At 47.8% G+C, this 18497-nt stretch overlaps 4 protein-coding genes across 4 annotated transcripts; 2 read left to right on the top strand and 2 right to left on the bottom strand.

Annotated features, from left to right (window-relative positions):
• Positions 1-297: 297 nt before the first annotated feature.
• On the bottom strand, positions 298-2822 carry rfeF (uncharacterized protein; the record flags this gene model as incomplete). Its single annotated transcript, XM_056924049.1, has 7 exons — positions 298-675; positions 732-799; positions 864-1755; positions 1888-2184; positions 2422-2505; positions 2584-2751; positions 2817-2822. The coding sequence occupies 7 exons, from the start codon at positions 2820-2822 to the stop codon at positions 298-300; spliced, it is 1893 nt and encodes a 630-aa protein (XP_056776775.1).
• Positions 2823-4130: 1308 nt separating this feature from the next.
• N7478_007834 (Gfo/Idh/MocA family oxidoreductase) lies at positions 4131-5474 on the top strand (the record flags this gene model as incomplete). The annotated part of the gene is made up of 1 exon (XM_056924048.1): positions 4131-5474. One exon carries the CDS (start codon positions 4131-4133, stop codon positions 5472-5474), a length of 1344 nt encoding a protein of 447 aa, XP_056776774.1.
• Positions 5475-6073: 599 nt separating this feature from the next.
• Positions 6074-8191, bottom strand: N7478_007833 (signal recognition particle subunit SRP72; the record flags this gene model as incomplete). The annotated part of the gene is made up of 4 exons (XM_056924047.1): positions 6074-7274; positions 7336-7480; positions 7536-7809; positions 7871-8191. The coding sequence occupies 4 exons, from the start codon at positions 8189-8191 to the stop codon at positions 6074-6076; spliced, it is 1941 nt and encodes a 646-aa protein (XP_056776773.1).
• A 2441-nt stretch (positions 8192-10632) lies between these two features.
• On the top strand, positions 10633-12084 carry N7478_007832 (glycosyltransferase family 31 protein; the record flags this gene model as incomplete). Its single annotated transcript, XM_056924046.1, has 1 exon — positions 10633-12084. The coding sequence occupies one exon, from the start codon at positions 10633-10635 to the stop codon at positions 12082-12084; it is 1452 nt and encodes a 483-aa protein (XP_056776772.1).
• Between the last annotated feature and the right edge of the window lie 6413 nt (positions 12085-18497).

Genomic DNA, 18497 nt, shown 5'->3' with positions numbered 1-18497 from the left:
ATACTTGGAAGTGGATTTCCCCCGTATCCATGTCAAGGGGTGAAATATGGAAATCGTACAGTGCAATACGGGCAGTTAAGATGCAAGCTTCGGGTTCCTTCTATTCAGACGAGTCCTGCATGGCGGGGAAGACTGAACATTGAAATTACATGTACAAAAAACGTAAAACGTAAAAGGGAAAAAGGCAAAAAGAGTGAAAAAGTCGAGAACATGCCAAGAACAATGCGGATAAGGATACGTCATCGCCGCTTGGACTCTGACCAATTTATGTTCACGTCCATATTCACGTTATCGTAACTAATACCGACGAGGTGGTGGCGGATACCCTCCCGCTCCGGCCGGATAACCATAGCCCTGGGGCTGGCCATAGGGTGATCCTCGTGATGCTCCTCCATACTGTTGTTGCTGTTGTTGCTGCTGCTGAGGAGGGGGCCCTTGTTGGTAGCCTGGCTGAGGAGTGTATGACCCTTGTGGTGGTCCGGATTGGTATCCTGCTGGCGGAGCACCATATCCTGGAGGTGGTCCACCTGGCGGAGGGCCTTGGTTGTACCCACCGCCGCCACCATAAGAAGCAGGTGGAGGAGGACGTCCATCACCACCACTAGAGCGACCGGATGCCTTCTCATCCTTTGTATCATACGAGGCGTCGATCGCACCGAGCATCAGCTTCGCACACTGGGCAACAAAATTAGTAAACAATCTTTAGTATACTCAGTTAGAGAGGAACTCACCCAAAGTTCTCGAGTCAAATGGACAGGTGGGTTGGCACGAGACATCTCGTCCTGTTCAACCTCGAAATCTGCAATTCAAAGAGTCAAAATCATGTAACCGACCAAAATGAAAAATGCATATTCGTCACTTACTTGATGTACAATCAACAAAGTTGCCAATCTCAGGATCTTCGTCCAAGTCACCCAGGAACTCTCGAGCGCGCTGGTCATTGCCAACCTGTGAGAACTGGAAAGACACCGCACCACGACCATAGCGAGTGCGTGATGTCTCGGCGATAGCGTGGCGGATAGCATCGCTGACGGAGCTGTGAGGCTCACCAGCAGGCTGACCATCAGTGATCGTAATCACCAGCACTGGCTTTTCCAAACGACCAGCCCGGGCAGGACCGACAACCATAGGGTCGAGAACCTTGCTCCTCAAGCTAGTACCAAGGGGTGTCAATCCTGCGAATCGGACACGGGAGACGAGCCTGTTGACATCCTCGGCATTGCGAATGCCATCGCCGCTTTCTTGCGAGTTCATGAATCGCACAGAGATTCCATCCTCGTCAAAGGTTGATGCGGCCGTTGCCACGATGCCGAGAATCTGGCGCAGCTGATCCTTACGCAGACCCTTCTCTTCAAATTCGATAGAGCCACTGTCATCCACGTAGAGAATCACATCGAAGAGCGCGAGCTTCATCACATCCGTAGCTACCTCCATAGGGACTGACCATTCCTGGATCAATCTTTGGAGCTTCCCCGGTGCATTGTTGGCCAGAGAATCGACGAGTTGGTTTAGACGCTCGGGCGGATAGAAGGCCTGGAGATTCTTCTCTTGGATAGTGGCAATCAATAGCTGGCGATATGCTGAGACTTGTTGCGGGGTTGGCGGGGCAGCCTGGGGAGGAGCACCACCGCCGGGCGCACCATACTGGCCACTGGGAGGACCAGGTGGGGGACCAGGTCGGCCCTGTGCACCGGGGTATGGCGAGCCTTGGGGTGGGTAAGGAGAGCCTTGGGGCGGCGGGTATTGGCCCTGGTTCTATTTTTCTTCAGTTAGTATCGCATTGAAGCAAAAATCAACAGACGAAAAAGACGACACAGAAAACATATAAATGAAGAACAACACGCAATGAAATAAACAATGAGAAAACAAGAAGGGGCTCATCTGTACATAGGCGGGCTGCTGTCCAGGATAAGGTGAAGGCTCGCCTGGGTATGGAGGTTGTTGTTGTCCAGGATATGGAGGTTGCTGTCCAGGGTAAGGCGATTGTTGTCCAGGGTATGGTGATCCCGATCCATAGGGCTGACCTTGAGGAGGCGGCGGCGGAGGACGTGCATAGCCTTGGGCTGATGCGGGGTAGGGTGAAGGTTGCTGCGGAGGAGCTCTGGAATAAGATGTTGCGGCCGGAGACGGAGTATGATATGGCTGGTATTGTTGAGCAGGTGAGCCGCCGTACGGAGGGTAACCCTGTTGTTGGTAGGGACCCGACATAATTGTTGTTGGGATTTTTTGGGAAAGTCGAGTCGACAAGCCCGAGGGGTAAAAAGGCGAGTGTGGAGGGGTAAAATGCGAGGCAACAACAAACAAAGCAAAATGTAGCCAAAAAAAATTTGAAAGAACAAATAATCCCAAGAGTATTCTGAAATAATTGAAGGGTGGCAAAGAAAATAAATCAAATAATCAGATCATAGAAGGGAAGCTTACCGATCCCTGATTAGGAGGTGGGGATCCTGGGAAAGCCTGATACTGTGCTTGCTGAGGTTGCTGCTGCTGCTGCTGTTGCGGTGGCTAATACACATTTCATCTTGTTAGTTGACCAACATGAAAAATTTCGATGACGTCGAAACAACAGCTGATCGGACTTACGTATCCACCAGGGCGTAGTGCTGCAGGTGGCCCTCCAGTGTATCCTGCTGGCGGTGCACCACCGTAAGTGCCTTGGTTGCTAGGCATATTCTGCTGACCTTGACCTAGACCTTGACTGGGAGGCTGAGTCTGCGAGTTATTCTGAGATGCGGCGATTTTCGAGGCGAACTAGGAAGCGATGGTGTTAGATTTGAGTGAAGAAGATAGATGTTCGTGTAGAAACGATGACTTACACCCATCTCGGAGGAGTTGAAGTGGATAAATCAGATTTGAGGGTAAAAGAAGTGTAAAGAGATCGAAACAGGTGACAGTCAGCAGATGACGAGGGTGTATGGAGCCGCCACTCTAGATTGGGCAAGGCTGAAGCCAATAGCGCTGAACACTGTTGGAGGACAAGCCAGTGTGGGGATACACAGCCTACGCCTGCAAGGTTGACTCAGAGTGAGACACCAGGTTAGACACGATCCAGGGTTTTTAGGATTATTCTAGAATGATCTTAACTCCACTGATTTGAAGTATTTGTTGTATTTTATTCTCTCCCGAAGTCCAAATCACAGTGTAGGCACTTGTACTCGTACTCTGTACCTCTGGTCGTTGTACCTTGAGGCCCACTTAGCCTGCTCCACCCGCGCTTCCAGAAGATTTGCACTGCAGCTAAGTAATAAGCTGGTTTAAATCTATCAAATATATGATCTTGATAAGGATATGCAATATTCTATGACCAAAGTATGACAGATCGCCCTTTCAGTCGACCTTCAGGACTATGCATGTATCCTACCAAAACAGGCAATCCCAGTTCTGCATCTATAAACCAGAACCAGAATGTTGGAAACAATAGCTCCATACATCTCCAGAACTATTCAACCCCATCTACAACATCAATTAGAGCCAAAAATAGACACATCATATCCTTCTACACACATATCTAAGCATTCACGGACTCATTCGCCCCCTACATTCCATAACTAGTTCCCATTGGCCCCTACGAACATCATTGCGACATGTAACACCGATCGCCAGCACCTGAACAGCTTCAATCCTCTGATTCCCCGGATCTGCCTGATCGGCCCCGGAGTGCCGAGTCGCCCCCTAATCCATGGTGCAGCTGTGATCTAAACAGGTTACTCTGGCCCCTGGACCGCTTGACCTAAACGAATCAGGCCGCACTGATGTCACTACGGTATGCGAGGGAGATTGGATACATGGAATGGGTTGTTAGGACTAAAAGGGAATCTGAACCTCAATCTCCTTTTTAAAAACAGTTTACAGCCTATTGTCACCTCAATAACCTTTTCAATCTTGATCATTCAACCAATTTAAACTTTTTGAATTCAAACATGATATTTTGAATCTTTACTTCCTAGCATTCACTTCATCACATTCACACCCATACTTTTCACACCACGACCCATCACCATAACTCACCGCAGGAGGACAGGGCAGAGTCAACAGTTCTCAACCTCTTCCTTCTCGACATCGCATCCTCAAATCTACAACCCTCCACTCCATCCACTCGACTTATCAAGAACAAAGCAAATCAAAGCAAAATGTCAACAACCCTCCGCGTCGGCATCCTAGGTGCCCCAAACAACGTCCAGCCCACCTTCCTCCCAACCCTCACCTCCCTCCCAACCTACAAATTAACAGCAATCTACGACCAAAACGACTCTACCGCAAAAACCACCGCAAAGAAATTCAACATCCAAACCATCACAAATTCCGCCCACGACCTCATCTCTCACAACGAGGTAGATCTAGTCCTTAACCTCCTCTCATTCGAATACCATGAACAATTCACCATTGCCGCCCTCGAGGCCGGAAAACACGTCATGGTCGAAGTACCACTCAGCCTGAGCATTCATGGCCTTCGTCGTATTCGCGCCGCAACTCAAAACGGCGCAAACAATACTAGCACTGGTACTCCGCCGAAGGTCTTTGTTGGATGTGCCCGTCGCTATGCACCGTGTTTTACAGATTTGTTTAAGAAGGAACTTGCTTCGATGGGAAGAATTTATTATGCAAGGTGTCGCAATATTGCGGGGCCACTTCATATTCCTGCTATGGATATGAAGATGAGTGGGAATGGTATCAGCAACAGCAACGGAAATAGAACGAACACAAGGCTTCAAGCCGAAGCCCAAGCAAATGGAATCACAAGCCTCCCCTCGCAGTCGCAAAAACAATTCCAGGCCCTCCTATCCGATATTTTCGGCTCAACAGACGATCTGACACCGGATAGAATAGCATTCTGTCGCTTCCTCGGAAACCTAGGCTGTCACGATCTCTCTCTAATGCGAGAATCCCTCGGATTCCCAGACGCAGTAGCAAACATCGCTATCACGGATCCATTCTACAGCGCAATATTCCACTACACTAGCTCGAAGGCCGCGACTTCGTCTTCAGCTTCGGCCTCGGTCTCCGGCAACTCCAACTCAGAACCAGATCCAGACGGACACCCCTTTACAGTCCTATACGAGACGGGTGTAGATTCCGTCCCGAGATGTGATGCGCATTTAACCGTTTACGGAGCCCAGAAAACCATATCTGTTGAGTATGATTTTCCATGCTTGGCGATGTCGGAAGAAGATGGGGTCACTGGGAGCGTGAAGGTTGTTGTTGAGGAGTTGGAGAGTAAGGTTGATATTGATCATGGGGGTCGACCTCGCGTGAAGAGAACTGAGGTTGTCAGTTCTGCAGCTGAGGCTTATGAGAGGGAGTTTTTGGCTATGCATTCTTATTTTGTTGGGGATGATTCTGGTGTCGGGGTGAATGGGTGTGCTGTGGAAGCGAAAACGACCGCGAATGATGCTTTGATGGATTTGAGGTTGCTGCATATGATTTTCGAGCATTATGATCGGCAGTGCGGGACTATTCGGACTCCGTTGGGTTGATTTGGAGAGGATAGGTTTTTTCGGAGGTATCCCTGGGTCTAGATATGGGTCGGCAGATGTCATTTCGGGCATTTGCATCATAAATTGAATCAGGATAGCAACTAGCGGAATAAACTTTTTGACATTCAAATGACCGAACTTTATGCCATAGTTGATTTCGAGTTATTGATCTTGATCTGGTTCGTCTGCGGGACGTCCAGAGGGTACTAAACTCCCATGGATCGACTTGGGTTGGAAAAGAAGTGGAAAGGCAAATGGAAAGACAAGTAGAAAGATGAGGAGACTATCCCGAGGTCTATTATAAACAATTTACCGGTATATGTTCCCAAGATATTAGGATAGAGCTCAAGCTGGCAAAGCCTGCTTAACCTCCAGGGCTTCCAAGGTTCTAGGGTTGGAATCTTAGAAGTATCCCGGGGCTACATTCTAGGTATTATCATTTTCTCTCGGTCTGTGAGGTTTTCCAGCTAACGCTATAGTCCCCAGTAGGTAGTTGAGGTCATCTGCTTTTTCATTTATCTATGCACATTTAACCCGTGGGTATACATATAACATTCAACTACGGCCATAACTCGAGATATCTTCCCCATATAGATACACTACCGCTTGCCCTTCTTCTTATTCTTCTTAGAGCTAGCACCACCCCCAGAAGTCTGCGGCTGTTGCTGAGCAGCGGACTCCTGCTTCTCAGAAACAGGCCCACCTTGAGTACGATCCGCAGCACGTTGCTTACCCTTCTTACCCTTAGGACGATATGAGGAGCGGTCACGCAGTGGCAGCCAACGCTCGGGGTCTGGTTTTTTAGCAGAATCGAAATCTTTAGGCAGGCGAGACTTTCGAATACGCTTTGTAGCAGGTCCCTCCTTGTCCGCTGCAGATCGCTTACGCGCACTCGCCAAGGCGGCGGCGTGAGCCGCAGACAAGGCGGATGGCGCAATACCAGCTGACTCGAGGGCGGAGATGTCAATTTCCGCAACAAGGTCATTGATGGCAGGGAGCTGGTCGATATGTGACTCTACTTGGGAGTAGTCGAGGGTAGCTTGTGAAGCGACATAGCCGGCGGTGGCGATGCGATCGCTAGAGTCTTTTTGGTAGAGAGACTTGAAGAGGTCGCCTGCTGTAGCTAGGTCTGATGGGCTGTCGGAGTAAAGAAGAGCCTTGGCGGCGGCGCGCAGGAGAGAGGTGGGGGCTTCGGGCTTGGTGCGCCAGTATGAGGCGGCTTGTGCGAGAGTAGAGCGGATCTGGAGCTTTCGGCCCTCAGTCTGATACAAGGAAACGAGAACACTGAGAAGACCGGGGTTGAAGCGGGCGTCTTGGTCGGCTTCGGAGATGGAGTCCTCCAGGGCACGGAGTGATCGCTCCACAGCAGTAATGGCAGATGTGGTGTTGCCAGCATCAACGTACAATTGGACAACAGTCAACAGGAGGCCCAGATCCTTGGGTCGTCGTTCCAGTAAGGAGAGAATCTGCTTCAGGGCCTTGGGACCTGTTTGTCCCTCTGCATGGCCAGCAGCATTATACACGGAGAGGAGGTTTGCGCTAGCCTCAGTAGAAGGGGAGGTGAATTTTGAAAGACCCTTGACTGTTGATCGAATGATACCATCGTATTTTTTAACGAGAAGATCCGCGGCGTGGGAGTTGCCTGTCAGAGCATTATCCTGAAATCCAAATAACCGGTCGGCATCGACAGCCTCTGGGGTCTCGTGGAGAGACTTATACAGATTATACGGGTTGACCGCAGTTTGCTGAGCAAGGACAATGTTGTTTCGGGCAACTCGCCTGGTGGAGAGTTCTGGGATACTGAGCCAAAATATTAGCTTCCGAAGTTGCAATCGATGTTACCAATCATAACAGGACTTACTCTTCGACGGAAATCTCCTTGAGGAGTGACTCCGCCTGCTCTGTCTTGCCCTGCTTGATCAAGACATAGAGATGTTGCACAGAAATAGGGAGTAACTCTGCAGCCCGATCTTCGGAAGACAGCTCCTCTGATGTCTGACAGATATCTGTGCAAGGGTCAGTATTCTTATATCAAAAAACATGGTCCAGCGGTCCACCTACTCTTCGCACGGCTCAGAAGCACCTCTCCTTGAGCGAATGCTCCCTTGGCGATATTCAAACAAGCCGCATTATAAGCGGTCTCGAAAGACTCCAAATCCTCTCTTGAGGGTCGATCATGGCGCACGTATTCCGACTCTCCCTTCCACTGAAGCTGGGCATCAGTAGCCCACGAGTTGATGCTCAGATCATTCTCTTCATGACGATGAGCCTCTTTATCTTCCGACAATTTCTCGTAGATCTCGGCGGCACGACGGAAATGTTCAGCGCGGTAGCTCTACATCAACATTAATATTAGTAAAAGTCCACGAATTTCCACGAATCATTGTGCATCTTACCACTTGAGCCTCAAGATGACCAGAGCCTCGGCCACCAGTAGACTGAGTGACAGCAACAAGAGCCTCCTCCAGCCGGGAACATTTGTATAGTGCATAGGCATACTCCAAGCTTGCTTGCTGCTTCAAGGCAATGTCTCCGGTTTCCAGCACCCGCAGTGCTTCTTCGTAACGATCAAGCTTCAACAGGGCGATAGCTTTAATGTATTGGGCGTTGATATCGGATTTGGATTTGGTAAGAGCTTCGTTGCAGGATTGGATAACCTCCTCATGATCGTCAATCGATGCCCGCCCCAAGAGCGAACTTAGTGACTGCGCAACCATGGTGGGGGAGGTCGCTAGGATGGTCAATGACTGCTCCTTTTTGTCGAAATGATTTAAGAATGATCCGGTAGGTTGAATTCCTGAGGATAGGGGACTGGGGCCCGTTGTAATTAGTTGTCGTGTCCTCCACCTCCACAAGACAGAGTGTGCGGAAAGAATGTTTCCCCATTGGGAAGTCTTGCACTGTGGGGTTCAACCCCTCGCCGTACCAGTCACGTGTCGGTGGCAGTAAATGGAAGGCGGTAAGTTGGAGTCCTAAGATTGGCAGATTGGAGCGTTGAAGGCTAGACTGTACACGAATAGGATCGCAGCGACCGAAGTTAAATGTCCTAAAACGTGCCCTGTGGCGACGTAGCTGTTGGTTATTTACATTTGAATACTCCTTCTTCTCTTGCCACATAGGTGAATTTAAAAGTCCATGCTGTACCTTCGTGATTTATGGAACCATTTGTTGCAGTTATATTAAAGTGCATGTTGTCGGAACGTTCGAATGTAGGTATTCCTTGAGCATTCAGTCCGAGTCTAGAACTTGAATGATGGCCTACCCACTAAGAAAGTAGCCAATGGCCGCAAATATAAAGCTAGTCTATATTTGAATATCGTGCATGAGTACCCTGTAAATTCCCTTCCTTTCAACTGAGAAAAGGAGAAGCTGCAGGGTTCAACGTTGGGAGACGTATACTGGGGGGCTGAGCTAGATCAGATCAGATCTATCCGTGCAGACGCACAGGCAGCCTCATTTTTATGCACATATGACATGGTCTTATGAATGGGAGATCTACAAGTAATGGAGGCGATGAACTCTAAATCACCAAATCGACACGGATATAAAACCAATGAAATCGGGCATAAGACTCACGACATCTGGTGGAAAGATGAAGACTGTCCTATTGCATTGGCGTGAGAGACCATGCAAAACTCCACTTGGGCGAGGCTGTGGGAAGTTTACATTCCTTTAAAAAGGGGGCCGAAGCCAAATTGGCCAAATTGGCTAAATTAGAATGCACCCACCCGCAGATTAAGGTGGACTCTGACTGGACCCTGAAATCCAATCCCCCTTGATCAATCCGATACTCCCGTGGCAGTGAACAACACGTTTGCACTCCATCTAAACCTTCAGAAAGATGGGAGTGAAGATGAAATCCATATTTTGATAGCGGTGTCCGCCAATTCGAGTAGATCATCGACAGGGGATGATGATCGACATCCTAACCACCCTAAAAGTCCATAGTATACGGCATTGGACGGCTCCCGGGTCAAGCAAAATCCGAAGATCTCAAGCGTTGTCTCGGGAATTTCGGCTCTCCTAGCTCAAGCAGGAATTTGGCATATTTAGGGTGTCACTGCCAGGGGACTCTAACTCTGTTGCAAGGATTTGTATTCCGTGGTTTTCTTTTCGTCCCAATCTCCGGAGACAGCGGCCTTTTTTCGCACTTGTGGGCATGGACCCTTTATGTACCTTCGTACTAGTCACGAGAGGAGTGTAGTCAACTTCGTATACGGAGAACGGAGCTGAGACCGTCGCAAAGCCCACTGACCTTACCCCATACAGGTTGTAAATCAGAAAAAAAAAGCAGGTCTAAAATGACGCGCGGACGTGGAGACGACGGACAGAAGGACGAGTCGGAGGAGAGAGTGGATGGCGTTGGTGTCTTGGCGAAATCTTGGGGCTTTGGGAGGAGACTTCTCATACGCTCGCAGAGGAATCACCCGGACTTGATATCGTTCACAAGTGGTTGTGGCCATGGATTGGAGCGCCCTGAACCCACCTGCCCCTAATTAGTAGAGAACAGAGAGAAAAACCTGTCCAGCTAAAAAAAAAAAAGCCAGAAGCAGCCGAAAACGACTCGAAGACACGCGACCGGGAGTCGACGGGCACGTCATAAAATCCATTAAACCCAGTAGGTAAGCAGAGAGTAGGATTCAAAGTAGAAAATTAAGAAATTAAAATAAAAAAATGCCAATTTTATTCGATTTGAATCATTTCCCGCCCATTTTTGCCTTGAATCCCTCCCTCCCCCCCCCCAAATCCGTCTTTCCCCCCCCCTTTTACCACCCAGTAACCTTGCCTCTTCTGGATCCGCGGAACCATGATCGTCCCCTGTCCCATCTCTGCTCTTTAGACATCCTCTCGCTTTTCTTCTTTCTCTTCTTCTCTCTTGTATACACATCCACATCATTTATACTCCGTATACTTCCTCCTCTTCTCCTCCCCGCCCCCATCGGGACCCTTGGATTTCGGAGTACCTTCTCCGCAATGCGGATGTTCGACTGGTGATTCCCTCCCCCCGAAATCTGTGTACGAGTACGAGCATAGCCTTCCCGCGACTTTACCACGACGCGAGAAGAAGGAGGACTTCCCAAATAGGAGAAAACTTGGCTAGAACCAAGAATCCCAAAAGCGAAAAAAGAATCCCTGGAGGTACTCGAGTATAGATAAGATGTTCTCCTCATCACGAGAAGGGGTCTTCCCCGTTTCCTGGGCCTGGAAACGAATGGTGCGATTCGTCGTAATTCTCCTCACCGTCGCAGTATTTGCGACCATCTTATGGCCTTCCACCGTGGAAAGCGATTTCCATCAATTGCACTCCAGCTCTAATATAACCATTTCAACAAATGTGAAATGTGACCCCGACCTCGACATCTTGCGCAAACTGGATATCTCCAAGTTGGCCCAATACACCCGCCGCGATATGGTCATCGACTTCGCCGAAAACTCCATGGCCATGACACAGGATATCGATATCCCCCTACTGGATGTCGACCTACCACCACCCAGCACCGATCCCGCAATCGCCGCAGCGCAGGACGGCTGCTTGATTCCGTTCCCTATACCCGCCACGGTCCCGAGGCCCCCTAAGCCCGCGGACGCTTCCCACATCGACTTCGGAGTCGCCACGACTGTATCGCGATTGAACGAGTCCCTCGATCAATTCGCTCACTGGGCCGGATACTCGAACACACGAATCTTTGCTCTGATCGAACCGGATGAGACGGTTGATGGAATTCAGCAAGTGCAGGTGAAAGCGGAGGCGTTGGGAGTCAACCTTTATATCACCGAAGCGGATGACGATTACCTGCATCGGTATTTCTCGCTGATCCCCTTGCTGGAGGAGCACAAGCGCGATACAACTAAGTGGGGATGTATCATCGACGATGACACATTTTTCCCTTCAATGCCTGCGCTGGTTGACGCACTCAACGGCTACGACCACACGAAATCCCTGTACATCGGTGCAGTCTCAGAGGGTATTCCTCAGATTGCGGTATTCGGCATGATCGCGTTCGGAGGCGCAGGCGTCTTTCTGTCGCGTCCACTTCTCACCGAACTCACCGCCGTCTACGACGAATGCGAGCAAATGACTTTCACAGGTGACCGTCGCATCGCCAACTGTATTTACGGATACACCAACACCCGAATGACGTTGGATCACCGACTCCACCAACTCGACCTGATGAAGGATGCCTCAGGCTTCTTCGAAGCCGGTCGTGAGCTCCCACTTTCCGTACACCACTGGAAATCCTGGTTCCAAGCAGATATGCCCAAGCTCAGCGTCATTTCTGAACTCTGCGGACCTACATGTTTGCTCCGCCGATTCAGGTTCAACGACGGCTGGATGCTCACCAACGGCTTCTCAATTGTCAAATACGGCTATCAAATCGCTCCAGGCGATCTCACCATGGAAATGACATGGGAGCCCCATAATGGCGCTAACACCGAATCATACCTTCACGAGCTCGGTCCACTCCGTCTCAGAGATGACGAGAAGATCAGCTACCTTCTCGAAGACGCAGTTCTTCAACCAGATGGCCGAGTAACACAGTGGTATGTGCGCCGCGACTCCAAAAACGGAGATGAGATTATTGAGCTCTCATGGCGAAAACGGTCATGAAGAAATCGTTAGCTATGGGACTTTTTTTTTTAAAAAAAACCCCCCATGTTGTTTCATCATATTTGCATAAACTCACTCCTCAAGCGAGTTCTTGGTGCGGTTTGGTCTGGTTCGGTTCATTGCTTCTTTTCTTTCTTTATGGCCGACCTCCCTCTCCTTGTTTGTCCGGCGCTTGGTTGTTGGTCTTGGGCATACCTTTTGCATCTTTCTTGTTTATAGATCGGTGATACATATACACCCTTTGTACACCTTTTATGTCTACGGCCCTAATTCCGAGGACGAATCACCCTTAATGTGACAAGGAATAAATACGGATATTTTGTTTTATGTTATAGGGGCTTTTGTGAAAATATTTTCTCCTCTAATCAATCAAATCAAATCAAATTATGCATAGGTCATCCATTCTGCATTTGTATTACTAGTGCTATGCCTAGGTGTATATCAATCGACGTCATTTCTGACTAAACATGGCAATATCTCAATCAAAGAATCGCGTTTTGTGTGCAAACGAAGTAACCAATGGGATGTTTACTATGTTTCGCTAAAATCATGAGGTCTACACCTAGTCTACTACAATTGCCTCTAAGCGTACAAGCATTGGCATGAATCACACAACTTTATACGTTCATATATCTCCTGGTCTAGCTGAGTATACATCATATTAACCTTGAAGTTGACGTGCCACGAAAAGTCAACGTGCACGAAGATATTCGACCTCATCAGAGTCAGATGAATCATCGTCAGAGGAGTCGGAAGGCTCAGATTATGAAGGAGGTGTACACATCTCACAAGAAGATGCAAGCATAGTAGGAGGACGTTTCTCCAAGGACAGACGAATGAGAAATAAGAAAAAATGAAACTTCGCGAATACTGTCAAATTCCACTCACTAGGAGCTCATAACCTGACGGCAACCAATAACATGTGCTATGCATGTGCTAGGACCACAAGCACCACCACACATAGCAAGAATACACTGTCTTCTTCCATCGCGTGTTTTCCTGCCCCTAGCACATGCATAGCACATGCTATTAGTTGCTGTCACAGCTACGTTCCATTTTATGGATATGGATTGGGTATGGCGTCGATCTGCAGCCAACGATAAGCTCTCAGTATAGCCCTCAATATTATTTACACCCTCTAGTATTGGCGCAGCAGAGGTACTCAGTACTACTATATTGCGTGTGACGTCAAAGTGAATCTGCTTTCCTGTAACCAGCGCCTCCTGTCCCTCATCGACGACAAGGTCGCCAAGGAAGGTTTGCAGCTTTAACTTCGCGCAGCGCCAGCGCAGAGCCAGGGACCCCACGTGATGGTGTGGGACTCGGAGGCATATATAAACATTCATCAACTTTATCCATCGATGTATGTAATGTTGATCTCTGCTGGTAGAGTATTTCGATGAGAGGTAATACTCAGGTAGAGTTGTTTGATAGGGACCAACCATAACTTGATTGATTCGAGCGTTTCAAGCTTTCTTAACAGGTCCCAATACAGTGTCAGCTTCCCATGCTGTATCACTGTTAACATTATATCTGCTTCAGCGCACAGTTCTCACAAAGTACTGATTCTGGTAAATGCCATGTAAGTAGTTTGCTGGTGAATTGGCGTTGGTAGTATCGTCAACAACGTCAAGCAGCCTAAGTACATGTCTGCGCCGTAGAGGCCAGTTAGTACTATGTCAGAAGGGAAGCGATAAGTACTTGAAGTACCTCGAGGTCAGCGATACTAGTAGCTCTGAAGCGTGGTCGAAGCACTGGCAATGATTATAGATCCAGAACCTTGTAGTATATATACGGAAAATAACGAGGCCCGGGGATAGAGGAAGAGTGGGAGTAGGAGAGAAAACAAGCAAGCAATGCGAACTTGAAGATGTAATCCATGTGTGGGATCACGAGACTTTTATCATCATGTGTGGCTTGGATAATCATACAATGGGGCAATCGTTACAAAAGCTTGGCCTGGTCCAACAAGGATTTAGGATTTGGTAACCTACCCGCTGGGACAAAGCGACCTCGTCTGATTATAAGGTTGGGGTTATCGCTATTCGCTTCGTGCAGCGAGGAAATGAAGAAAATAGGAATGCCTATTTCCAGACTGCTTATTATTGTCGTTAGCATCGAGGGAAATCATCATGTAGTAGTCCATAAGTTAGTATAGGGCTTGTACATGGATATCCACAAAACAACTTTGATACTCTCAACTTAATTATATCTCTTGTCACAAGACATGAAGTCATAATATCAAAATGATATGCTGATAGAACAGATGTGTAAATACATGGTTCGACTATTTCATTCTGATAAGACTGCTAACCTAGGCTTGCAGCCAGTCTACTTTCCATATCTAGACTTGCTGAACAATAGCCCTTGACCATACAGCAAACATATCGGGGCAAATATGGTATCCCACATATGTAAGTACATACTACCTGGCGATCTCCGAGTCTGGAGCCGACGGATACCGACGGCTGGTCTTGGCCTTTGAAATAGAATATAATACATTTAGGCAGACACTACGACCTTATAATCAGCTTCAGTGCTTTGCAGGTGACCCGGGCCGTTGAGCATCACTCAATTCCTATGTTACATTTCAATTGTCTTTCTCTGTATACATTTCCCCATCTCATGACGATCCAAAATCAGAATCCATGGATGCTTACCCATTAGCCAGATGTCGTCAGTTCTCTGAAAAGCAAGTATAACAAATAAAATTATGAGCGACATCACACAAAAAAACAAGTAGCGACATTTTCAAAACTCCACAAAAACAAAACTCCGACGCAGACTCCGTCGGTGTGTCATGATTTCTGCACGAAACACACTAAGGGCCTCATTTCCCCATCCGATCCACGATGGAGCCCAGATCGGCTTCACATACCTAGATTAGTCCTAAAAGTCAAAAGTCCAAAGGGAAAACAAAGATGGGCCACGGATGATGTCTTAAAAATAGTCCCTCTCGCTTCCAAGACATGAGCACCATTCACGAAGATCACCAGCACTATAACCATGTAAAATGAGCAGATGTTGATCGACCCGAACTATTTATTTGAATGGGTCTGTGGACGGAAGAACGTGGGCCAGTGCACGATTTCCCCAGTGACATCATGTGCAGTGCTCGGGGCAAGTGAAGACTCACTCCCCTTGGTCATAGCGTGACCGTTGACATTGGCGTTGGCTGTGCTGTGCTGCATCAACTTGCTCCTCAATCATCTACATATGTACATACTGTCAAGGGTTTATTTTTATTTTTATCTTTATTTTTCTGCCCCTGAAAGAAAAGGTCGGGAAGGTTCCAAGGTTTGACCAAGCCCATTGAATCTCTGCCAGAGTTCCAGGGGTACGACTCCCGTTCTACTAATAGAAAATATGGAGCCTAGCGTCGTTTTGATACAGCAAGACACGTCTCAGCCACAACCATGTGGGAATGCCCCGTGCCGAATAAACCAATTATCATAGCGTGGCCCCCAGTCAGATACATGGCGTGCCTGATGAAATCGTAAACTCACCTTCCGATTAGGTGTTGGGCGGTTTTGGCTCGACGCGAATTTGAGACATACAGGAGCCTGAGTCCACATAGATACTTTCTTTTGATTTGTTTATGGACGCGGCGCGTCTGCCTTTTATTTTGTTTTTACTTATGATAGTAATGTTTTAAAAATTCTTTTTTAAATTCTGGTTTGCAGTGAATGGCTGCAAATGAAATGAAGTATAATTTCCGCAAACCTCCGTCTGTCCGGGATAATGGTTTACGCACGAATGGGTAGCTGGAGGTTCAAGTTGTTATTGTGTAGGTAGTGTGGTGTCGTCACAACGGTCAGGCCAGGGGTAGATAGAGCGATCATGACAAAGAAGTAAAAGATGTCAGCCAGCCTCATGAGAAAGAGAGGTCATGATTTACCCCCTTTTAGACATCGGATTGACTCAGCGGCAAGAATCGGGCACTAATGACGCCGCAGTATTCAGATCGCGAAACTTGGCAAAACCCAGACCAACACAAAACTCCCTCTCAAGCTGCCCCTATCTACATACTCAGTAGCACGGGGAGATATGCACATACTCAGAATACCTACGTATGGAGCACATCCGAACAGAGCATATCCACACAGAGTAGGGGAGTAGGGTGCAGTAAGTAATCAGGCCTTGGAACGAAGAGAGTTACTATTGTGCTCGGACCTCATACTACCGTGCAAGATGGAGCCAGGCAACGGCTCAATTTCCTTTTTCTTTTCCTTTTTAATTTTTTAAACCCATTTATTTTCCATCGCGGCTTCCACGGCCCTTCGAAATCCCTTCTGGCGCCCTTCTGGAAGGTCAGGAGAAGGCTTGGCAGTCCAATGGAGAGTTAATCCTTGGCCCGCTGTCCCCATCTGTGTGGCAGTGGAGTGGAGCGACTAGAGGCTGAATCCCGACCGGAGGGCTGTAGCGTCCCCAGAAAGGAAAAGGGGGAATGCACCTAGTCTGTGGACGGAGTAGGAGGGGGGTTAGTTAATTACCGATGCGTCGGGGGTCTCCACAGCCATGCGTTAGATCTTCATTCAAAAGGACCTAATAAGGCTCAGAGGCCGGAGTTACTAAGTAACAGAACTTGAGAAACGAACAATAGGGGGAAAAGGTTGTACAGGCATCCCGAATCCATGTCCTGCGTTGGAAAGTTCCGATTATGATGACTGCGTGAAACGGGGGCGGTAGTTATTTTCCAATATTTGAAGGTTGTGTGTATGTAACACGTTGTGGATGTACATGTATGAGATTCTGCGCCATGTGTAGGTTGAAGTGGGTATTGGGAGATTAGAAGAGATGTGCAGTTCCTCCCCGAGAATTGGAAACCTTCTAGAAGGAAAAATGAAGGGAAAAAAAAGGCATGGATGTTTTTTATTTTAGTGTTTGACCATCTCTCTTCGGTTAGCAATAGTGGAACTGACTATCGAGATGGCAGAGTATATCCCCTTTGTCCCGCAAGGCTTTCGGCATCGGCTCTGCAAATCAAGAGGGCAACGATTGTCGTATTATCATAATGACTCGTGTCGCACCATCACTTTCAAAAAGGGTCATGCATGTCATCACACCCAGAGTTCCGGTTTCTGTGTCTGGTTGTAGTTTTTGTACCCCCCAATCCCCTTCTATGTATAGGTCAACATGAAGATGATATTTGGCTTTTGTTCTACCAGACCAACCGAACCTAAACCAAAAATCAGCAATCATTTGCCAAGTCTTAGGCACTCAGCCACATGTTACTTTGGTCAGGGGCCCCTTTCATGCACGCTGGATATCGGGGAAGACCCACCAGGGCACATCTGCCCGATCACATCTCTCCTGTTCTCTAGCTCCAGGAGAAAGTCTGCGTCATGGAAAGTTTGTTCTCCTGCATCCTCGTTTCATATTATATGACTGGATGAGAGTTGGTTGGGTCATCCGGTTAATATACCGGTAGCTAGGAGGAGAAGTACTCCGTACATACTTCATACTGTATGTAAACTGTATGTATACCAAAGAAAGTCCAGATGTCGTGTATACAGAATAAACAGTCATCGCAGTTATTGCTGTTGGATTCAGATTCAGATCGGCGTCACTATCTCGTATCCACATTCACTAATCCCAGCTTTGTAGCTCTGGTTGGGCCTTTTCGGCCCTATCAAGCTCTGTGATGTGTGGTGAAGCGCTGTGGATCCGTTGCTGACTGGGGCCTTTTTCAGTGCTTCTGGTCCTTCTAGCGGACTTCGCTGGGTCCAACTAGGAGAAACTAGTTGGGCTAGAGCAGGGATGGTCTAAAGGCTTAGTGCGACTTTTTTATTTAATCTTTTAATTTTTATTTTTAAATTTAAATTTAAATTTCTTGATTTCCTCTGACATATTATTCCTATTATTATTAAAAAAGGAGGCAGAACTGCGGCTACGATTTAATTCATAGGGGATTATGTCCATATACAGTATTAGGCTGGAATAGAAAGAGAGAGAGAATAGAATCATCCCAGCACAATTAGAGCTCGGATCGTAAGGAGGATTTCATTTCCAGAACGTGTAAGTGGATTCCATAGAAAGAAAGAAAAACAGCGAACAAAAGCAGCGAATCCGCAATGTTAAGTAAATAATGATGTTATGGGCTCCATCGAACAAACCAGTGGCACCTACCACACCTAAATATCATTAAACAGATTAATTTTCTTCCCCTTTCTCTCTCTCCATCCTCCTTTTAATCACTCGTGATTCCCTCTTCCCCTACATTCTCCCGTTACGCGCTTTCTTCGAATAACATCCTCGGAATCACTTGTCCCCGGCTTTTGTTTTTGCGAATTCCTTCGACTCCCGATCCTTCCTTTCCTATCCAACTTTCGGGTCCAACTCGCCTCGTCCCAACTTCCAAGCCTGCGAGCTCCCCGCCGATTACAAACAAAAAAAGGTAAAACAACCAGTGC

The sequence above is a fragment of the Penicillium angulare genome (genome assembly GCF_028827245.1).
Source record: "Penicillium angulare strain IBT 27051 chromosome Unknown utg000005l_segment0_segment0, whole genome shotgun sequence".
Classification (NCBI taxonomy): domain Eukaryota; kingdom Fungi; phylum Ascomycota; class Eurotiomycetes; order Eurotiales; family Aspergillaceae; genus Penicillium; species Penicillium angulare.
This window is presented reverse-complemented; position numbering and strand designations above follow the sequence as displayed.